General features: G+C 38.5%; 1 protein-coding gene across 1 annotated transcript in view; it reads left to right on the top strand.

Annotated features, from left to right (window-relative positions):
• The window catches only part of NUP153 (nucleoporin 153), a 798292-nt gene that overhangs the window by 26799 nt on the left and 757435 nt on the right, over positions 1–14058 (top strand). The window contains exon 2 of the mRNA XM_053715838.1: positions 3211–3448. Coding sequence (XP_053571813.1) covers positions 3211–3448 — 238 coding nt within the window. The remainder of the gene's footprint in view (positions 1–3210; positions 3449–14058) is intronic.

Genomic DNA, 14058 nt, shown 5'->3' with positions numbered 1-14058 from the left:
GAGACGAGGGATTCTCTTCAATGGTGGTTGTCTCTGGATCATCTCTCCCAGGGAACCTGCTTTTGCAGTCCATCTTGGGCGATTGTGACAACAGACGCCAGCCTTCTGGGGTGGGGAGCAATCTGGTACTCTCTAATGATATATTTTTTTTATTTTTTTTTTTTATTTTTTTTTATGAGCTTCAGTACTCAATAGCCCTGCTCTATTGTTTGCATGCTCTACCACTCTGTGGCTGGGCAGTTCTTGCCCCTAAAGACTTCCGCTTCACAATAATAGCACTTAAGGTTGACCGGGGCAGAAATTTTACAAAACTTTTGTTGCATTCTATGATAGTTCCACATTTAAAGTTCTGGATTTTTTTTTTTTTTTTTTTTTTTTTTAGTACCGCTCATTGTACTGCTACTGTTTGTCTATGGAGATTTCATAGCTAGTGTAGATAAATATAGGATGAAACATATATCTATAGTTTACTCGTCAAAGGAGTAAAGCTGCTAGCCCACTCAATGTTGGATATGAAAACAGATTATATTTACCAGGACCTGACAAACTCAGCGCTTTCTTCAATGAGGTGACGTTTCCATCTCTAGACCACTGGTTTTTAAACCTGTCCTCAGACTTCCCTAACGGGCCAAATTTTGTGGATATCTGAACTGGAGCACAGGTGAAATCAGCTGATTAGTAAATGTTTTACCTGCTCTCATCCAAGTTAATCTAGTAAACCTTGCATGTTGGGGAGGCTTGAGGACATATTTGGAAACCAGTGCTTTGGACCAATAGCCATGCATGTCAGCTGATATCCTAGCATGGCTAAAGGTCTAAACATCACCACATTGGAGAAGAGCTCTGTGCAGTGGGTGGCAGGAGGCACTATTAGCGATATGCTTTCCTAACAGCTAGGGTGAGCGTAACACTGTTTTTTAAGAGAAACTCATGTTTATTTTTAGTAATGATTAATCCTATAGTTTTACAGTTGTGCTCATAAGTTTACATACCCTGGGAGAATTTATGATTTCTTGGCCCTTTTTCATAGAATATGAATGATAAAACAAAAATCCTAATGACAACAGAAACTACCCAAATGACTCTGATCAAAAGTTTACATACCCCAGTTCTTAATACCATGTATTGCCCCCTTTAACATCAATGACAGTTTGAAGTCTTTTGTGGTATTTGTAGATGAGGCTCTCTATCTTAGATGGTAAAGCTGCCCATTCTTCCTGGCAAAAAGCCTCCAGTTCCTGTAAATTATTGGGCTGTCTTGCATAAACTGCACGTTTGAGATCTCCCCAGAGTGGCTCAATGATATTGAGGTCAGGCGACTGAGATGGCCACTCCAGAACGTTCACTTAATTCTACTGTAGCCAATGAAAGGTCGACTTGGCCTTGTGTTTAGGATCATTGTCATGTTGTAATGTCCAAGTACGTCCCATGTGCAGCTTCCGGGCTGACTAATGCAAATTTTCCTCCAGTATTTTTTGAGAACATACTGCATTCATCTTGCCATCAATTCTGACCAACTTTCCTGTGCCTTTGTAGCTCACACATACCCCAAAACATCAGCGATCCACCTCAGTGTTTCATAGTAGGAATGGTGTATCTTTCATCATAGGCCTTGTTGACTCCTCTCCAAATGTAGCGTTTATGGTTGTGGACAAAAAGCTCAATTTTGGTCTCGTCACTCCAAATGACTTTGTGCCAGAAGGTTTGAGGCTTGTCTCTGTGCTGTTTGGCATATTGTAAGCGGGATACTTTGTGGCACTTGCGTAGTAATGGCTTTCTTCTGGCGACTCGACCATGCAGTCCATCTTTCTTCAAGTGCCTCCTTATTGTTCTTCTTGAAACAGCCACAACACATGTCCTGTATTTCACCTGAAGTTATTTGTGGGTTTGTCTTTGCATCCCGAACAATTTTCCTGGCAGTTGTGGCTGACATTTTAGTTGGTCTACCTGACCGTGGTTTGGTTTCAACAGAACCCCTCATTTTCCACTTCTTGATTAGTTTGAACACTGCTGATTTGCATTCTCAATTCCCTGGATATCTTTTTATATCCATTTCCTGTTTTATACAGTTCAACTACCTTTTCCCGCAGATCCTTTGACAATTCTTTTGCTTTCCCCATGACTCAGAATCCAGAAACGTCAGTGCAGCACTGGATGAAAGATGCTGGAGTCTGTCAGGAGTCCAGAAACTCATTGACCTTTTATATACACACACACTAATTACAAGCAAACAGATCACAGGTGAAGATGGTTACCTTTAATAGCCATTCAAACCCCTTTGTGTCAACTTGTGTGCATGTTATCAGGCCAAACTTTTGATCAGGGTCATTTGGGTAGTTTCTGTTGTCATTATGATTTATAGAGTAAACACAGTTAATTGATAAATGACTTCAGCCAAACACTAACCATGAGTGAAAGAAGAGTTTTTGTATTATCATTCATATTCTCTGAAAAATGGCCAAGAAATCATAAATTCTGCCAGGGTATGTAAACTTATGAGCACAACTGTGTATGCTTAGATTTACCATCACTTTAAGACCTTTTGTATGGATCTGGTTCCGGTGGTGGTGGTGGTGGTTGTTGTGGTTGTTTCTTCTGCATATGGCAGCTACATGTTAATAAATCAGTATAGAGATTGTTAAGATATAAGTATGGTATTTACAAGCAACTGTTATATTATGCAAGCATGTATTAGTGCCCTAAATCTACTTCTGTATCTGGCCAATGATTTGCTAGAGAGGTACAAGGTGACTGAATATGGTGGTTAGTTATTGAAAATTACAATTGGTTATATTGCTAACTGGATTTGACATAAGCACCTGGGCCTTTTAGAGGGTTAATGCAGGGGATCATCAATCTCTATGTAAATGGATGGATACTTCACATGTCGTGACCACAATAAAACTATCATTTACTAATAGAAGTTTATAACAAGAAATGAAGTTAATCCAAAATTGAAATGGGCTACTATAATTTCGGTTTAAAAGGGCCATTATTGTTAAAAAAATAAAATAAGAAATTGCATTCTCTGATTTGCTAGAGAAAAAGCATGCAAAGTGGTTAACCATAGTTAAAGTGCTGCTTAGGAACAGCTAATCAGAGGCGCTAGTTACAGAGCTGGGTAATGTAACTACTACTTCTGTTTGGATATAATATGAAAATATGTGAATATATTTGTCAAATGTATTGATGTGCATCCTTGTCTTTTAGGGCATCATCAGCCGTGTGACAGATACTGTGAAGAGTATTGTACCTGGGTGGCTGCAGAATTATTTTAATAAAAATGAAACCTCTGATGGAGTTCAGAAAACCAGTGTATCTGTGGTGGAGAATGCGGGCAATAAAAACAGTGACATCCATCATCACATATATATAGATGATGATGGATCCCCAGCTACTAATGATGGCAGAATCACCCCTGAACCAGTAATCAATCTAGCAGACGAAGGTGAGTGTATATATCAAACATGGCGAACCATTTTATTTTATGAAAATCAGATTCCTTTTTTTATATTTTAATACCTAGATACACTGCTAATAAACCATGTATGCGCACAGTTTGCTCAGCCAAGTCTTAAAGGGATATAAAACCCAAAATATTTTTTTAATGATTCAGATAGAGCTTGCATTTTTAAATAACATTCTAACTTCTATTAAGTTTTCTTCATTCTCTTGGTGTCTTATGTTGAAGCAGGGATGTAAGCTCAGGATTGTGTATTTCTGGAGCGCTGTATGGCAGCAGTTTGGCAAGAATGCTATGCAAGAGCACTAGATGGCAGCACTATTTCTGGTCATGTAGTGCTCATGAGACTTACCTAGGTATCTCCAACAAAGTAAATTGACATCGCTTTTACTACAATTATTTATTAATAGCCAAACTCTACCCAGCATTTTCCTGATTTGGATGAGCCAATCTGGGCTTTAGTCCAGTCAGTCAACCCCCAGTTATAATGTTGCTATAGAGTGTTGTTTTGTTGCAGTTATCTCAAAGCCAGTTAGGGACAGATATATAGCAGCTGGACCATTTTTGGTTCAGAACCTTGGTTATGCTTGATTATTGGTGGCTAAATGTAGCCACCAATAACCAAGTGCTATTCAGGGTGCTGAACCTAAAATGGGACGCTCCTAAATTTTACATTCCTGCTTTTTAAATAAAAATAGCTAGAGAACAAAGACAAATTGATAATAGGAGTAAATTAGAAAGTTGCTTAAAATTGCATGCTCTATCTGAATAATGAAAGAAAAAAGAGTTTAGTATCCCTTTGACATCAGCAGGGTACAGTATTTTTAGTTCTATGAATTAGAAATGGCTCAATTTTCAGACCTAAATTACATGAAAATGGGGCAAAATAAAGAAGTATATTGCAAAGTTTCGTTATGCATAACTAAACATTTTATATTTAATTCTCAAGGTGGGGAGGTTAAGTGACATTATATTTGGGAAAAATTACATTCTCTAATTTAAGAGCATATAGTCTTAGTCCTAGTGACCCTGCAGCGCTACGTGTTTAACCCCGCAAAGGGGGCTTAGCATTCTCCACAGAATTTTTTTGCCAGCCAGTTGGGTGCATTGTAATTTCTGCTTTGCAAAACACAAATTAAAGTGAATGTCAATTTTTACTTTTTGTGTTATCTAGTTTTGTAGTCATTACTGATATTAAGTGTACCGCCGCTATAAATTTATAATAAAAAGTGTATTTTTATTTATTTTATATCTTGCATCTCGCTCATTCGCTTACCCGCTCCTCCCACTCATTGCTTCCTCATTTTCAACCAAATTACGTAAACAGCGGTCCCACCCGCTGTTTACGTATAGGCACTGCGCGCTCCCGTGACAATTTTACATTGTCAATTATAGGCACCAAAGACGAACGCATGCGCAATAAGGACATATTACGTAATGAGAAGAGGGTGGGTCCCCCTGTGGTTAGAGCCGTTATTGGCTATTGAGACATCAATCAAAAAGATGAGCAACAGAGCGCGAATGCCGGGCGGAGGACGGTTTAGCCGCAAATTGGTATAAATTTAGGGAAAATAAAGGTATACATTTAGAAAATTTAAAATTGATGAATAAAACTCAGGTTTTTTATTGGTATTTGACAGACTGCTGTTTAGAACGAAGGCTGAGTTTACATTCACTTTAAGTGCTCATTTTAATATGCATTTAATGATTTGTGCAATAAAACATTTTTAATTTTAGCTTTAATATTGGCTAAAGTTTTACCCGGGTGATGCACCCTCTAAAAAAGGTCCTTGGGAGATCATTGGGCTTCAACAAATAAATAATAGAACAGTGTCAGTGTCCAGCACGCCTATAGGGTTCTGCACTCACTCCAAGAAAAGCAATACACAAGTCCAGAAAGCAGCACCACTTGTCTTGATCAAACTGTTTATTTGGACATCACTAAAGAGAGAAATCAGCACGTTGTTTCGGTCCAACTGACCTTAATCATGGCAACATGATTCTTGTCAGTTGGACCGAAACGACGTGCTGATTTCTTACTTTGATGTCCAAATAAACAAAGTTTGATCAAGACAAGTGGTGCTGCTTTCTGGACACTTGTATCGCTTAAACAAAAAGTAATCCCGTTGGAGCTGCAAAGAAAGGTGGGATCTAAGTGGAAACTACCATTGACCCCAGTCTGTCATCACTTCAAAACAATATGTTCATAGGCCTATTAAAAGTACTTTAAGCACTAAATAAATGCTAGATATGATGTATTCAAAGCAAAAATTATTCTGAGAATATGTACATATTTGTTTAGTAAAATTAGTCCACAAGCCATCTTGGAATTTAATCCCACACACACTCTCCCCATCATGAAATTTATCATGTATTAATGTATGATCCAAAAGGTACTGCACTCTCACACTCTCACATACTGATATAGCTTCTACCAGGGTGCCATAAATCATAAAGAGGACCGCACTCACTGGATATCAAACATAAATATCCATTTAATTAAGTGATGTTTCGGGGACTTAAGTGCCATAAAACAGGTTGAGATATCTGCATATCATAAAAGGGATAATTAAGTAAAAAATAGTTTGCATAAAAAAAATTGTTATAAAATAGTTGGGTAGAATTTTAAAATAATTTTCAAAAATACTTAAAATAGCCATGCTGTCTGGACACTGCTCCACCCCTCTTATCAGTGTTTAGACACAGGCATTGTATTTCAACTGAGTTCACAGCTTCTAGGCATGCTCCAGCAGATAATCCCTATTCATTTGTGTATTTTACCAAAACGATGGATATAGCTACAGCCATAAAAATGAATTGTGCAGGGGGAGTTAGAGCTGTACAATTTAGAAACTTAAAAGAAAGGGTTAATGGCGAGGCACGGAAGTATAAATTTGCAGGTAAAGTAATGTACGTATTATATTTTGTCTCAACTTTTTTTTTTTGTCCCTTTACACCCTCCGACCAGACCCAGAAATGTCACTTAATTAAATGGATATTTCTTTCCTTATTATTTTTTTTTTTTTAAATATTTATTTTAAGGATATTTCTTTCCTAAGATATGTAGAGTCCACGACTTTATTCAATTACTAGTGGGGAATATCACTCCTGGCCAGCAGGAGGAAGCAAAGAGCACCACAGCAAAGCTGGTAAGTGTCACTTTCACATACCCATAATCCCCAGTCATTCTCTTTGCCTCTGTCAATGGAGGAGGTAAAGTTTGGTGTCTGAAGAAATGAATTCCTTTTTCGGGTACTTTTTCCCTGCAAGGATTTGGGTTTAGCTGAGTCCACGTCAATCTCTTCAGTAGAGTAGTGGTGGCTTTTAAGCAGTTGTGAAACGAAGCAAGCACATCTTCCTAATGCATTGCTGCCCATGGTAGAGAAAGCCAGAGTTAGTTACTCTGTTCTTTCTTTTCTAAGATATGGTGAGTCCACGGCTTGATTAATTACTGTTGGGAATATCACTCCTTGCCTGCAGGAGAAGGCAAAGAGCACCACAGTTAAACTAAGTATCACTCCCTTACCCACAACCCCCAGTTATTCTCTTTGCCTTCGGTGCATGGAGGTGAAGTTTAGGTGCCTGAAGAAAAATTTTGATGTCCTCTACAAGCAAGTTTTGGGGTATAGCCGTATTCCAAGTCATTCCTTGCAGTCGGGTAGTGGTGGCTTTAAAGCAGTTATGAACTTGTAATGAGGTAGTTACTGTGTTTTCCTCACAATTGCTGCCCTAGTTTAGAAAGCCAGAGTTGGCTACTGTTTCTTTTTCAAAGGTCTCTGTGAGAAACTGTCCTCTCATACCTTGTAACTGTCTACATGCCGGACAGCGGAGCAGGTAAGTGCTTTTTCTTCCAGTTGGGGAGACCATGCACTTAACAAATTAAAAACACTGCTTTTATTTTGGGACATAGATAATATTGTTGTATGCGTTACACTGGGGGATGTAGCAGGCACTGTAGCATGTGTGAGACTAACATTTTAAACTCTTAAAAAATAAAGGGTAAAATGTTTTTATTAGGCTATTTTCTGACACATTTTCTTGATTAAAACAATAAGTTTATACAAAGTAAGGCTGCTTTCTCCTGTTAAGTGTAGTCAGTCCACGGGTCATCCATTACTTATGGGATATTAACTCCTCCCCAACAGGAAGTGCAAGAGGATCACCCAAGCAGAGCTGCTATATAGCTTCTCCCCTCTACGTCACACCCAGTCATTCTCTTGCACCCAACTAATAGATAGGATGTGTGAGAGGACTGTGGTGATTAAACTTAGTTTTTATATCTTCAATCAAAAGTTTGTTATTTTAAACGGCACCGGAGTGTGTTGTTTTCTTCTCAGGCAGAGGTAACTTCAGAACAGGGGACAGCGGGCAGGTTCACCTGCAAAGAGGTATGTTGCAGTATATTTTCTAAGGAATGGAATTGACTGAGAAAATACTGCTAATACCGATATAATGTAAGTACAGCCTTAAATGCAGTAGTAGCAACTGGTATCAGGCTGATATGTATGTATGTTTACACTTAAGTATTTCTGGGGAATGGCACTTCACTGGGAAAATACTGTATGCATATAACTTTTAGCCTAACTTGCAGTGTGAGCGACTAGCAGCAGGCTTTTAATGACATTTCATAAATTAGATTTTAATCGTTTAATTATCTGAGGTACTTGGTGAAAAATTGTTTTGGGCGTTATTTTCCACATGGCTGTCGTTTGTTTTGAATTAAAACAGTTTACTGAGCTTCCCTCACTGTTGTATTGTGAGTGGGAGGGGCCTATTTTGACGCTTTTACTACGCATTAGAAATTCAGTCACAGTCTGCCTTCTTCTCCCTGCATGATCCAGGACGTCTCTACAGAGCTCAGGGGTCTTCAAAACTAGTTTTGAGGGAGGTAATCACTCACAGCAGACCTGTGAGACTGTGCTTTGACTGTGATAAAAACGCTTATATTTTCATTTGTTATCCGTTTTTTCTGATATTAAGGGTTAATCATCCATTGCTAATAAGTGAAATCCTTTGCTAAATTTATGCATTTACTGTGAAAATTTGGTTTCTATAACTAATCCGGTTCATTGTTATTCAACTGTGACAGTTTTTTGTGTGCTTCTTAAAGGCACAGTAACGTTTTGCATATTGCTTGTAAATTCAGTTGAAAAGTATTTCCAAGCTTGCTAGTCTAATTGCTAGTTTGTTTAAACAGGTCTGACACAGAAGAATCTCTTTGTGCAATATGTTCAAAAGCCAAGGTGGAGCCCAATAGAAATTTATGTACTAATAGCATTGATGCTACTTTAAAGGGACAGTCTACACCAGAATTTTTATTGTTTTAAAAGATAGATAATCCCTTTATTACCCATTTCCCAGTTTTGCATAACCAACACATTTATAATAATATACTTTCTTTCATGTAATTAGCAAGAGTCCATGAGCTAGTGACGTATGGGATATACATTCCTACCAGGAGGGGCAAAGTTTCCCAAACCTCAAAATGCCTATAAATACACCCCTCACCACACCCACAATTCAGTTTTACAAACTTTGCCTCCGATGGAGGTGGTGAAGTAAGTTTGTGCTAGATTCTACGTTGATATGCGCTCCGCAGCAAGTTGGAGCCCGGTTTTCCTCTCAGCGTGCAGTGAATGTCAGCGGGATGTGAGGAGAGTATTGCCTATTTGAATGCAGTGATCTCCTTCTAAGGGGTCTATTTCATAGGTTCTCTGTTATCGGTCGTAGAGATTCATCTCTTACCTCCCTTTTCAGATCGACGATATACTCTTATATATACCATTACCTCTGCTGATTCTCGTTTCAGTACTGGTTTGGCTATCTGCTATATGTAAGATGAGTGTCCTGGGGTAAGTAAGTCTTATTTTCTGTGACACTCCTAGCTATGGTTGGGCACTTTGTTTATAAAGTTCTAAATATATGTATTCAAACATTTATTTGCCTTGACTCAGAATGTTCAACTTTCCTTATTTTCAGACAGTCAGTTTCATATTTGGGATAATGCATTTTAATTTAACATTTTTCTTACCTTAAAATTTGACTTTTTTCCTGTGGGCTGTTAGGCTCGCGGGGGCTGAAAATGCTTAATTTTATTGCGTCATTCTTGGCGCAGACTTTTTTGGCGCAAAAATTCTATTTCCGTTTCCGGCGTCATACGTGTCGCCGGAAGTTGCGTCATTTTTTGACGTTATTTTGCGCCAAAAATGTCGGCGTTCCGGATGTGGCGTCATTTTTGGCGCCAAAAAGCATTTAGGCGCCAAATAATGTGGGCGTCTTATTTGGCGCGAAAAAATATGGGCGTCACTTTTGTCTCCACATTATTTAAGTCTCATTTTTTATTGCTTCTGGTTGCTAGAAGCTTGTTCTTTGGCATTTTTTCCCATTCCTGAAACTGTCATTTAAGGAATTTGATCAATTTTGCTTTATATATATATGTTGTTTTTTCTCTTACATATTGCAAGATGTCTCACGTTGCATCTGAGTCAGAAGATACTACAGGAAAATCGCTGTCAAGTGCTGAATCTACCAAAGCTAAGTGTATCTGCTGTAAACTTTTGGTAGCTATTCCTCCAGCTGTTGTTTGTATTGATTGTCATGACAAACTTGTTAAAGCAGATATTTCCTTTAGTAAAGTACCATTGCCTGTTGCAGTTCCTTCAACATCTAAGGTGCAGAATGTTCCTGATAATATAAGAGATTTTGTTTCTGAATCCATAAGAAGGCTATGTCTGTTATTTCTCCTTCTAGTAAACGTAAAAAATCTTTTAAAACTTCTCTCCCTACAGATGAATTTTTAAATGAACATCATCATTCTGATTCTGATGATTCCTCTGGTTCAGAGGATTCTGTCTCAGAGGTTGATGCTGATAAATCTTCATATTTATTTAAAATGGAATTTATTCGTTCTTTACTTAAAGAAGTACTAATTGCTTTAGAAATAGAGGATTCTGGTCCTCTTGATACTAATTCTAAACGTTTAGATAAGGTATTTAAAGCTCCTGTGGTTATTCCAGAAGTTTTTCCTGTTCCTAATGCTATTTCTGCAGTAATTTCCAAAGAATGGGATAATTTGGGTAATTCATTTACTCCTTCTAAACGTTTTAAGCAATTATATCCTGTGCCGTCTGACAGATTAGAATTTTGGGACAAGATCCCTAAAGTTGATGGGGCTATTTCTACCCTTGCTAAACGTACTACTATTCCTACGTCAGATGGTACTTCGTTTAAGAATCCTCTAGATAGGAAAATTGAGACCTTTCTAAGAAAAGCTTATGTGTTCAGGTAATCTTCTTAGACCTGCTATATCTTTGGCTGATGTTGCTGCAGCTTCAACTTTTTGGTTGGAAACTTTAGCACAACAAGTAACACATCTCCAAGAATTTTTACAAAGGTTCTCGGTGCCCTGCTGTCTGTAATCAGAGAACAGGGTATTGTGGTATTTCCTTATTTGGACTATATCTTGGTACTTGCTCAGTCTTTACATTTAGCAGAATCTCATACGAATCGACTTGTGTTGTTTCTTCAAGATCATGGTTGGAGGATCAGTTTACCAAAAAGTTCTTTGATTCCTCAGACAAGGGTAACCTTTCTGGGTTTCCAGATGGATTCAGTGTCCATGACTCTGTCTTTAACAGACAAGAGACGTCTAAAGTTGATTACAGCTTGTCGAAACCTTCAGTCTCAATCATTCCCTTCGGTAGCCTTATGCATGGAAATTCTAGGTCTTATGACTGCTGCATCGGACGCGATCCCCTTTGCTCGTTTTCACATGCGACCTCTTCAGCTCTGTATGCTGAAGCAATGGTGCAAGGATTACACGAAGATATCTCAATTAATATCTTTAAAACCGATTGTTCGACACTCTCTAACATGGTGGACAGATCACCATCGTTTAATTCAGGGGGCTTCTTTTGTGCTTCCGACCTGGACTGTAATTTCAACAGATGCAAGTCTCACAGGTTGGGGAGCTGTGTGGGGATCTCTGACGGCACAAGGAGTTTGGGAATCTCAGGAGGTGAGATTACCGATCAATATTTTGGAACTCCGTGCAATTTTCAGAGCTTTTCAGTTTTGGCCTCTTCTGAAGAGAGAATCGTTCATTTGTTTTCAGACAGACAATGTCACAACTGTGGCATACATCAATCATCAAGGAGGGACTCACAGTCCTCTGGCTATGAAAGAAGTATCTCGAATTTTGGTTTGGGCGGAATCCAGCTCCTGTCTAATCTCTGCGGTTCATATCCCAGGTGTAGACAATTGGGAAGCGGATTATCTCAGTCGCCAAACGTTGCATCCGGGCGAATGGTCTCTTCACCCAGAGGTATTTCTTCAGATTGTTCAAATGTGGGAACTTCCAGAAATAGATCTGATGGCGTCCCATCTAAACAAGAAACTTCCCAGGTATCTGTCCAGATCCCGGGATCCTCAGGCGGAGGCAGTGGATGCATTATCACTTCCTTGGAAGTATCATCCTGCCTATATCTTTCCGCCTCTAGTTCTTCTTCCAAGAGTAATCTCCAAGATTCTGAAGGAATGCTCGTTTGTTCTGCTGGTAGCTCCGGCATGGCCTCACAGGTTTTGGTATGCGGATCTTGTCCGGATGGCCTCTTGCCAACCGTGGACTCTTCCGTTAAGACCAGACCTTCTGTCACAAGGTCCTTTTTTCCATCAGGATCTGAAATCCTTAAATTTAAAGGTATGGAGATTGAACGCTTGATTCTTGGTCAAAGAGGTTTCTCTGACTCTGTGATTAATACTATGTTACAGGCTCGTAAATCTGTATCTCGAGAGATATATTATAGAGTCTGGAAGACTTATATTTCTTGGTGTCTTTCTCATCATTTTTCCTGGCATTCTTTTAGAATACCGAGAATTTTACAGTTCCTTCAGGATGGTTTAGATAAGGGTTTGTCCGCAAGTTCTTTGAAAGGACAAATCTCTGCTCTTTCTGTTCTTTTTCACAGAAAGATTGCTATTCTTCCTGATATTCATTGTTTTGTACAAGCTTTGGTTCGTATAAAACCTGTCATTAAGTCAATTTCTCCTCCTTGGAGTTTGAATTTGGTTCTGGGAGCTCTTCAAGCTCCTCCGTTTGAACCTATGCATTCATTGGACATTAAATTACTTTCTTGGAAAGTTTTGTTCCTTTTGGCCATCTCTTCTGCCAGAAGAGTTTCTGAATTATCTGCTCTTTCTTGTAAGTCTCCTTTTCTGATTTTTCATCAGGATAAGGCGGTGTTGCGAACTTCTTTTGAATTTTTACCTAAAGTTGTGAATTCCAACAACATTAGTAGAGAAATTGTGGTTCCTTCATTATGTCCTAATCCTAAGAATTCTAAGGAGAAATCGTTGCATTCTTTGGATGTTGTTAGAGCTTTGAAATATTATGTTGAAGCTACGAAATCTTTTCGTAAGACTTCTAGTCTATTTGTTATCTTTTCCGGTTCTAGAAAAGGCCAGAAAGCTTCTGCCATTTCTTTGGCATCTTGGTTGAAATCTTTAATTCATCTTGCCTATGTTGAGTCGGGTAAAACTCCGCCTCAGAGAATTACAGCTCATTCTACTAGGTCAGTTTCTACTTCCTGGGCGTTTAGGAATGAAGCTTCGGTTGACCAGATCTGCAAAGCAGCAACTTGGTCCTCTTTGCATACTTTTACTAAATTCTACCATTTTGATGTATTTTCTTCTTCTGAAGCAGTTTTTGGTAGAAAAGTACTTCAGGCAGCGGTTTCAGTTTGAATCTTCTGCTTATGTTTTTCATTAAACTTTATTTTGGGTGTGGATTATTTTCAGCAGGAATTGGCTGTCTTTATTTTATCCCTCCCTCTCTAGTGACTCTTGTGTGGAAAGATCCACATCTTGGGTAGTCATTATCCCATACGTCACTAGCTCATGGACTCTTGCTAATTACATGAAAGAAAACATAATTTATGTAAGAACTTACCTGATAAATTCATTTCTTTCATATTAGCAAGAGTCCATGAGGCCCGCCCTTTTTTTGTGGTGGTTATGATTTTGTATAAAGCACAATTATTCCAATTCCTTATTTTATATGCTTTCGCACTTTTTTATCACCCCTCTTCTTGGCTATTCGTTAAACTGAATTGTGGGTGTGGTGAGGGGTGTATTTATAGGCATTTTGAGGTTTGGGAAACTTTGCCCCTCCTGGTAGGAATGTATATCCCATACGTCACTAGCTCATGGACTCTTGCTAATATGAAAAATGAATTTATCAGGTAAGTTCTTACATAAATTATGTTTTTAACCTCTGTGATTATCTTGTATCTAAGCCTCTGCAAACTGCCCCTTTTTTCAGTTCTTTTGACAGACTTGCAGTCTAGCCAATCAGTACCTGCTCCCAGATAACTTCTCCTGCATGAGTACAGAGTTATCTATATGAAATATGTGAACTAACTCCCTCTAGTGGTGAAAAACTGTTAAAATGCAATCTGAAAGAGGTGGGCTTCAAGGTCTAAGAAATTAACATATGAACCTCCTAGGTTAAGCTTTCAACTAAGAATACCAAGAGAACAAAGCAAAATTGGTGATAAAAGTAAATTGGAAAATTGTTTAAAATTACATGCTCTATCTGA

Source organism: Bombina bombina, chromosome 5 (assembly GCF_027579735.1).
Source record: "Bombina bombina isolate aBomBom1 chromosome 5, aBomBom1.pri, whole genome shotgun sequence".
Taxonomy (NCBI): Eukaryota; Metazoa; Chordata; class Amphibia; order Anura; family Bombinatoridae; genus Bombina; species Bombina bombina.
The sequence above is the reverse complement of the archived record's forward strand: the minus strand, read 5'-3'. Positions and strand labels throughout refer to the sequence as shown.